We start from the raw sequence: 9,662 nt of genomic DNA on the forward strand, positions 1-9,662 counted from the left end.
CGGTGAGCTATTTCTGTAAAGATCCCTATTTGTATCTCAAAAATTGAACCGAAAAACTGAAATCAAGAATGTAATGACTAATTCCTAAATAGAAGCATGTAGAATGGCTACCTAGTGTCATTTCTACTATATTTGAATGGGCTTGGGCCTTCTACTATATTTAAACGGACTGGGCCGAAGCCTTAACCTATAGCGGGCTGGACGTGAAACAAACGACTGGAGCCCAAATTCGAAGAGCCCTTCTACCTAAAACCCAGTTGCTAAACCCTCCCCTGCAAACTTCCTCTTCCCCTCTATTCCTGCAGAATCGAACTGTGACTATCTTTCTCCTTTTCTCCCTTTAGCACTGAATGATAGATATCTCCTTTGTCATAAACCAAAACAGATTTCAGTTCAAACTTATTAATCTATATTTGCTTCTCATAGCTCAATTTGCTCCACTAATTAAGAAGTTACAACCAAAAAATCAAAAGCAGTAAAACCATCCATGGCTTCTTCTACGTTAACAAAGAAGCAGAAAAAGAGAGACAAATACTCACTTTCCGAGCTCAAAACCCTAGGTCACCAGCTTCTTTCTTCAAGAGCTCACGTCAACAATCTTCCTCTTCTCCTCTCGTTTATCACACCCACCACTCGTCCCCAATACGCCCTCGAATCTCTCCTTTCTCTTCAATCTTTCTTCATTCCTTTGCTTCCTCAACTCCCTTCTTCTTCCGTCTCCTCCTCCGACTCCCAAAATGATCCGGAGTTCATTTATCGAATATGGGTTCGTTCCAAGTTTGACGACTTCGTTCAATCCCTACTGGATATTGCTACCTGTTCGCAATCCGATGAAGCACTTAGAGTAAGGACAAGTTCGACTGTTAACCTTTTTTTTTTTAATTTTAAATTGTCTAATTTCAGTGGATTATGATATGTGTGTTAATTGTATATTGGGTGATTAGGAAGTTGTGTTGGACACGTTGATGGAGTTTGTGAAAGTTGGAAATGGTGGGAAGTTTCACTCTGCTATTTACCACAGGCTTCTTCATATCTTTGTAAGTTACAGCTTATTTGGATGGTGGTTACCCATCATTTCATAATGTATAGTTTTGTACTGTATATTAGTTTGTGAATACAGCGTTTGATTAAATATAGTGGCCACTGCTTTGTTGTTGCACTGGTTCTGTTATTTTTTTCTGCAAGGAACTTGATTGAAGATAGTTTGTTTGTCTTAAAATGTTGCAGGTTCATTCCTCTCTCGGGGATGATGATATTTTGCCTGAATTGCTGGCATCAAAGTATTTTAAGTACATTGATATCCGGTATGATGACTATGTCCTCAAATGATTATGTTTACTTGAGTGTGTGTGTGTGTGTGTGTGTGTTTTGGGGGGGGGGGGGTTGTTGAGTAAAAGTAGGAGATTTTAAGGAGAAGGGAAGTAGGGGAATTTCTTAATTCTACTTTTAGCATGGCTAAGATACACTCCCATATGCTGAGACTTCAATAAAAATTCATATAGTTCTGTCTGTTTGGTCCCTTGCTCCTGTTGGTTGCGTTCCTGTTGTAATCAGCTTAGCATTTCAAATATACGATTAGCAGATACATTTTTACATGTTATTCTGATTTGTTCGCTTCTTTCATCAGATATTTTACTTATATCAGCATGGAGAAGCTTTCTCGAACTGTAGAAGCCATAGTTATCTCTGGTATCACTACATTATTTTATTCCATATTGATATCCTGTCTTTACCTCCTTTATTTTTCTTGAACTTGTTTTCATGCCTTTTTGGTGTTTCCACCATCAAGACGATAAAAATGAGAGCCCAGACACCATCGATGTGGACAAGCCAAAATCAAGGTTGGTTTTAGTTATCTGAGTGATGCTGATTGCCTTCAATGAGTAATTACTTAATGGAGAACACACTCTTTTATCACTTGGACAATGCAACATTTTTTCCTACACAAATAATGTGTTAACTATTTTTCTTTTTATTGGGTGCTGATTGTTTCAACAACATTTCATTAATTATGGTAGATAATTGAGCTACAGAAAGTAAAGGCAACTAATGTTGTTGCACTATGATTATGTCACCTGCTTTTGATGCTTCAGGTTGATTTATTTATCCAGAAACTGTTTGTTCGTTGATCGTTTTACTTGCTTAAAAGGATCAAGTTTAGAATTACTTTTCATTTTTCTTAAATTTTAAAGAGGCACCCCTAAACTGAATATACAGATAGCTAGGATGGTAGAGAAACATAGGTCTGACAAAGGATCAGCTAAATTATACTAGTATTTGCCAAGTTTATCTTCATGACACCGTATTCGCAGAACTTAGAGATTTGGAAATGGTTGCTTTGGCAAGCTGTTCAATTTCTTTTTATTTTTTTATTTATTTTTGGCTTTGTACACTGTTTTATCGCCTTTTTAAATTCAGGATATTTTTCTAACTATTTAGTTTACTGTAGAAGTCTTTTCTTTTTCATCCTTATCCTGAAATGTTTCTAAACTCTACTGCATATTGAATACTTTACTAGTCAATTTTTCTGGAAGTCTATGTGATAGTTTTTTCTTTTGGTTCAGTGTGCCACATCTCCTTTCATCATTATAGAAGCAATTCTTCCTTTTAGTCAATACCTAGGAAGTTCTAGTTTGTTAGTGTCCAAATGTTGTACTCAACATTCTCCTTTTTTAACTTTGCTTTTCTTGATTTAATTTAAAGCTTGGCCCTCTCAACTCACAAGTTATATCATCTACTCTCTCGTATCCCTCCCCTGGAAGGTTCAGATGGCAAATCAGAATATGATATGTGGAATGGTGCAGGTTAGTAACTTAACCAATTGTTGAATCCTGACTTAGAGCTTCATCTGTATTTGACATCTGCTTCTGATATATGGAAGAATGTTTGTCCTAGCAAATTTCACAACTCATCTTCACAAATGTTGTTTTTGCTAATTATTGTTGTTCAATCACTTCTTGCGAACAAATAATTTTTTGTAAGTTTTTGCCAATGTATGTCAACTGTTATTATGGATTGAAAAGATTCGAAAAGGTTAAATCTTTGATGATTCCACCATCTATGATTGAGTTGCGAAAATTTCTGGATAGGTATCCTACATCTGAACCGAATTCGGGTATTTGCAATTTTTGTTTTTGCTTTATATAGTTTCCGAAGTAAGTCGGTCTGAAGACCATATAAAGGGTGGGGGTTGTGATGGGTTGACGATCAGGGTAAAACAATCTAATTATGATGAATCCTCTGAATAGAATATATGGGTCTAATAAACCAAAATGGACAATAGCGGATTTACATGGTAGACCCCAACTTGTTTGAGTTTGAGGTATTTTTGTTTGGTTGCATTTTGAGTGTACGCGCTTTTAGCCCCCTGTTTTATAAAAGGTGCTTCTTTTATCACGTGTCTACATAATGCATCTGTTCTATTGGCTTTATGGGAAATAGCAGTCTCAGTAGGGTTTCATCGAAAAAGGTAGTAGCAATCCTCGTCAAATATTGGTATTTGAACTCCCAATAGATTGAAAAGGATAAAATGAGTCTTGATTGTCCAAAAGAATTTTGTTACGAGAAGTAGTTGAAGGAGAAGAACAAACAACCATTTCAGCTTGGTCTTTGTGGTATTTCAATTTTTTTCTGGGTTTAATTCCGTTTGTTGTCTAGGAGGTGCGAACGGCTGACTTTGGTAGGTATGTTAAGAGGTAGAGGGCGGCCTAAGAAGTATTGGGGAGAGGTGATCAGGCAGGACATGGCGTGGCTTCAGATTACCGAGGACATGACCCTTGATAGGAAGCTGTGGAGATCGAGCATTAAGGTTGTAGGTTAGGAGGTAGTTGAGCATGTTTCTACTTCGTACTAGAGTGCGGCTAGTCTGATAGGATTTTGTCTTAGACTGTCAGTGGTCAATGTTGTGTTCACACTATTCTTCCGTTTTTCATAGTGTCGGGTCTTATTTATTGGTTATTGTTTTGCTTTTCATCTATTTTCTGGTTCTTGTGATGCTGTTATTTTTTCTATGGTTTCTGTTGATGGTACTGATATATTGCCTCTTTTCTCCTTCTTAAGCCGAGAGTCTATTGGAAACATCTTCTCTACTCCCTCGGGGTAGGGATAAGGTCTGCGTGCACACTACCTTTCCCAGACCCCACTAGTGGGATTTTACTGGGTCGTCATTGTTGTCTAGGATAATTGCTATACGTCCAAGCTTTCTCATCGGTAGTTGAAAGCAGAACTTTGGGAACTAGGAAGTTTGATGAGCCTCCTAATTAGAATCCTCTCTCTTATTAACCTAGCTACTAAAATCCAAAGCTCGTGGTTTGATGAAAGATCAAATCTTTCTAGATTAAATGCCTCACATTGTTTTCTTTGGGATAAGGTAAATAAATATACTAATGATGGGGAAATCCCATATAACAAGCTGTATTCTGAAAGGCAGAGAACCTGCACAAATGGCATCACTTTATATTTTTAATAATACCCGAATACATAGCTGCGATACGTATAATATGCATATATCACTCTATTTGATTTTGATTTTTGAAATATCCCTTAAGCAGGATTGTCCAATTTCAGTTTTAGCAGTTTTTTGTTTTTACCATTTCAGACCTAAAGCAAGCTGTTCGTATCATTTTCTTTGCAATGCTTGCAATATGTCCTATACTAAATGTTTGTGTCTTATTGCCTCTCTTTGCTGTGATCTTATATTTACGTGGATTTAGGTATATTTGCTGGGAAAGAGAATGACAAAGGACATAGCGGAAAGCAATGCAAGGATGAATCCTCTAATATCAAGGTATCTAGTGAAACACCTTGTGATATTTAAAAAAAATGAAGAAAAAAGGACATTTTCCTCTGTGTACCTCACATTGTTGGATTGTTCTGTAAGGACATCTGCTGATTCTTTGCGTTTTCATGCTAGCTAATGTTTTAAGTACTTTGTAATCTTCAGGTATCTCCAGCCAATATTGCAAAAAAGATGAAACTGAAATTTACTAAAGCCTGGATATCATTCCTTAGATTACCACTTCCAATTGATGTTTACAAAGAGGTAAATAAACAGTTCCATTGACTGGATATCCATTTTATCCGTTGGAACAAGGTCTTGTGCTTGTATTGTCTTTTGTACTTCTTATGATCTCTGCTCTTTCTCTTCTTATCCAGTATCTCTTGATTCAAGTTGTGGTAAGTGATGCTGTCATATTACACTTGATTTTGATTTGACCTTTAAAGTTTTACAGTGCAGAGCATGTTTAAGTGAAGACATAGATATTCGTCCTATGGCTAATAGTCCCTCTATATGATAGTTGCATATTTCATGAATGTATTTTTATCATGAAACTGTGCAAAGTTGTGAAATTTTATGTAAATATGGCTTTGAACAACCTCAACCAGCCTTTGATGGGGAAAAAATTATGGGACGGTGGAGTAAATCTATTTCACATTTAATTCTGCTTTAGATCCTCTAAAAGATTTGGTTGAAGTGGTAGTAAAATTTTCATTTTTGCATCTGTAACTCCTTTGCTGGTACCATCTGCCATTCTTTTGTTTATAAGGTAATGAATTCTTGATTACTCCAAAGCAAGCTTTTGTGATTAAATTCTGTTTTTTACTCCTGAAACACGATGGTTATGACGATATCGCTTCTATAACATGCTCTTTCGCTTTCTGATCTCAGGTTCTGGTGAACCTTCATCAAATTGTTATTCCGTATCTGTCTAATCCTCTCATGTTGTGGTAATACGTTGTACTTTTTTCTTGTTCTTGTACTAATTCTATTCTTTCAGACTTGATAATCCTTGTTGAGTGACTGCAGTACCTTTTCATATGCAGTGATTTTTTAACACGGTCATATGATATTGGTGGGGTAGTCAGCGTGATGGCTCTTAGCAGCTTGTTTGTTCTCATGACACAACATGGTCTTGAATACCCCAACTTCTATGAAAAGCTTTATGCTCTATTGGAACCCTCCGTTTTTATGGCAAAGCATAGGGCTAAGTTCTTTCAGGTAATATCAAAAACTTTGCTTTCCCCTCTTTGTATTGGTTTACTCTTCGGACTATCAGACTATCAAATCTGTTTTGGGGGATTATAATTTATGCTTAGTAGGTTTTGGTTTAAGTGCTGATTGACTTAAGCTGCTATATATCTCCCATATGTAACATGAATTTCCCCCTGAGGGCAAGTGCTTTCGGCCGAAATAAAATGTATCTTTTGTTGTACACTTCCATGGAAGTGTTAATTACTGTCTACTTGTATGTGATGTTTTCCTGAAGAGTACAATTAACATGCAAGCAACCACAATCTCTCTTGGAAATGTTCTGCATATGCTACGTTTTCTGCATATGGTTTTAATTGGATAACTGTCATTTCTGTAGTTTGGGAAGTTGAAGTCTGCTCTTTCAGGTTCATAATGTTCATCGTAGTTTCGTCATTGCTTCTATCAAGTATGCATACTGAACTGATGTTATCAAGCAGAAAAAAGGGATATCTGAACTATGTGATATTTCGTGTATTGCTCATTGAAAATTCAGCTGATTCCTGAGCAATAAAATGTTCAGAAGCTGTCAGTACAACATCATTTACTCATCAAATAATTTACTTTATTGATCTTGATGGAAATATCTTTTTCAATATGCTGTAATATGGTAGATCTAGTTATTATGTTTATGGACACTAACTGCAAAATGTTACTTGCAGCTTCTTGATTCGTGCCTGAAATCACCACTTCTTCCTGCATATTTGGCGGCTGCTTTTTGTAAAAAACTCAGTCGGCTTTCGCTCGCGGTCCCTCCTTCAGGAGCATTAGTCATTGTTGCTCTACTTCATAATCTCTTAAGGAGACATCCTTCAATAAATTGCTTGGTGCACCAGGTAATGCTATGGGGTCTTGCCCTTTTTTCTGCTGAAGTCATTCTTTGAGATGTCGTATCTATGTGGGACAGTGAGGAGATAAGGTGAAACTTAGAGCCTGCTAGTTCGTGTGAACGACAAACTATTTAGTAGTGGAGTGAAACAGATCTAAGTAGAGCGGGATGGATGTACAACATTCATATAGTTGACCCCAACTAGTTTGGGATTGAGGAGTAGTTATTTTTGTTGGATGACACTCAAAAGTGCAAATCATTTCTGGCTGGAAAATGTCATAGTAATGTTTTCTGCCTGCTTCCTTACCGCTGTTAAAGTTGTACTAGTGTTCCATTCATGCCTGTAGAGGATCAAAAGCTTATTTGAGATAAAATTCTTTGTAGGAGGATGCTAATGAGACTATGAAAGACATTACAGAAGCAGAGAGGGAGACTGATGACAGTATCGAGGACTCCAGTGCCAGCAGAGAAATATCAAACATCAAGCCTGGCATTGATCTTTTTGATGACAAGCAGACTGATCTGTTGAAGGCTAACGCAATGAGTAATTTTCTTGTTTCATGAGTTGCCGTATTTATTAAGTTCAATCATTAGCTGTCACAGCTCATGCATTTCTCCTATATCTCTTCTTGTTTCTTTCTAATTGAGTTGAAAAGGCATTGGCAAGACTTTACAACTGTAAGCTCCAGTCATTCAACCAGTGTAGTGTCAAGCATTTTGCCATCTCCTTTTTTCTTTCTAATCAGTTAAAGGGCTTTTCAAAGTCCCAAGTCAACTCAAATTGGTACTTGTCTATTTATTTGTTTGTTATTATTATTATTTTTAATTTTTTTTCCGGCTGAGAATACTTTTCTATCTTCTTTGGGTGAAAAGGGGTGGCTGAGGAATTACTTGGCCTTTCTTAGATACATGACCTTTACAATTGTTTTGAGAATAAATGTAAATGTTTTCTTTTGGCATTTCAACTTTTGTTTATTAGCTGTAACTTTAGGTGGATGTTAAGTTTTCTGGACCTTCAATCCCAGTGTTTTTGCTTTAGTCATTTGAAATGTTTTGGTTGTTGGGATATTTGTAAGGTATAAAAGTGGGTGCTTCCTCAGTGTAAAGTTTTGATTTCCTTGTTTAAAACACTATTCTTGGCAAAGGTGATGTGTTAAATTCTCATTCCACAGGGAGCTCTCTATGGGAGGTTGACACTCTCCGTCATCACTACTGCCCGCCGGTTTCAAGGTATGATAATTATAGTTTTCGCTGTGTTAATGTGCATTTCTGGTTAGTTCAATTGTGCTTTTCAACTAAGTCTTCCTTTTTTCTTTCATGTGTTAGATTTGTTTTATCCCTTGAGAATGATTTGACGATCAGAGCTAAAACTACTGAAGTAGCAGTCAAAGATTTCAGTTCTGGTTCATATGCGACGATTTTTGGTGATGAGGTAATGCTCATTATGTAACTATATTTGTTTTGGTTTTAATCATCCACTTATTGGTTGATAACACCTTTTTTCTTTTAAAAAAAAAAATTGCTGCGATTGCTTGACGGTAGTCTTCTCTATTATGTTTGCTTCTTTAACCAATGAAGTGTCTCGCTTGGCCTTAGTTGCTTTTCCATTTCTCTTTTGGGTTCATTTTGGATTAAATCTCTTCTAGTATGCTGGCCATCTACCGCCTTTTATTGTATCCGTTAATGTTCCATGTAATGGCATTCTAACATTAATACTTTGTTGCAGATTAGGAGACGAGTTAAACAGGTTCCCCTTGCATTCTACACAGCAACTCCAACTAACTTATTTTCGGAGTCAGATTTTCCGGGTTGGACTTTCAAATTGAAGGATGAGGATAATACTGCAGTGCTGGACAACACATCAAAAGAAAATGGTCATATTTCTGCAAAACGAAGTCGAGTGGAGAGCTCATGATATTATTGAACCAAATGGTTCTTGACCTTTGTTTGGCTCCTGTGAATGTTTATTCAATTTTTTGTTCTTTCTAATTTTGTATCATGATTCATTCAAATTTCTCGTTTCTTCCTCTTAGGAAGCAAAATTTTGACATTCTCACCAAGCACCTTAATGCTAACTGACTTGTTCGCATTTGCCGTTGATAAACTCTTGTATCTGGTTATTGTAGAATAGCCTACATTATTATCAGGGAGGATATCAACTTTTTCAGTCGAAACACCAATCATGTGGGCCAGAAATCTTATTGGCCCCTCCATTGCTGAGAATCTCAGGTCCCCACCTTATTCTTTACACCCTTTATTTAGATGATATAGTTTGACTTGGAACAAAGTTTCAAAAAAATACGACATGTGGTCCTGAAAGCTCAAGGGGCAAAAATTTTGTAGGACCATAATATTTGTGTGGCTATATCATGATAAAGTGGGTGAAATGAAGAGTTTAAAGAAATTGTTTTCAAATATAGAAATGTGTCATTCTTTTTGGAACGGACTAATAAGAAAAGCGTATCATTTAAATTGAAACGGAATGAATAGTAATTTTGGAACCGGTTTTTTGATTATAAGGTATCTTTAAGACACCTAAGGGTGTGGCCTAGTGGTTAATGAAGTTGAAAGGAAATTATCATGTTGTAGGTTCAAATTCTATTAGGTAATTTCTTTCGCTTAATTTAAGCCTCGGTAGATAAAGTTACTGGATACCTGTGCTGGTTGGAGGTATCCGATAGAATTAATTAGGGTGCGAGCAAACTGGTTCGGACATCACCGTCGTAAAAAGTGTGTATATTACTAGTGAGTACTCGATATTACAAGATCTACATAATTTATTCACGGATATAGTGTAGAAGGTTA

General features: G+C 36.5%; 1 protein-coding gene across 1 annotated transcript; it reads left to right on the plus strand.

Moving 5' to 3' along the window:
• Nucleotides 1–274: 274 nt before the first annotated feature.
• LOC107820703 (protein NUCLEOLAR COMPLEX ASSOCIATED 4) lies at nucleotides 275–8,961 on the plus strand. Its single transcript, XM_016647037.2, has 15 exons — nucleotides 275–844; nucleotides 945–1,037; nucleotides 1,228–1,304; nucleotides 1,628–1,689; nucleotides 1,790–1,841; nucleotides 2,704–2,804; nucleotides 4,713–4,786; nucleotides 4,943–5,041; nucleotides 5,669–5,727; nucleotides 5,824–5,998; nucleotides 6,691–6,864; nucleotides 7,242–7,401; nucleotides 8,030–8,087; nucleotides 8,184–8,289; nucleotides 8,584–8,961. Exons 1-15 carry the CDS (start codon nucleotides 488–490, stop codon nucleotides 8,770–8,772), a joined length of 1,836 nt encoding a protein of 611 aa, XP_016502523.1. The 5' UTR covers nucleotides 275–487; the 3' UTR covers nucleotides 8,773–8,961.
• The last annotated feature ends 701 nt before the right edge of the window (nucleotides 8,962–9,662 follow it).

The sequence above is a fragment of the Nicotiana tabacum genome, chromosome 5 (assembly GCF_000715075.1).
Source record: "Nicotiana tabacum cultivar K326 chromosome 5, ASM71507v2, whole genome shotgun sequence".
In the NCBI taxonomy this organism is placed as follows: Eukaryota; Viridiplantae; Streptophyta; class Magnoliopsida; order Solanales; family Solanaceae; genus Nicotiana; species Nicotiana tabacum.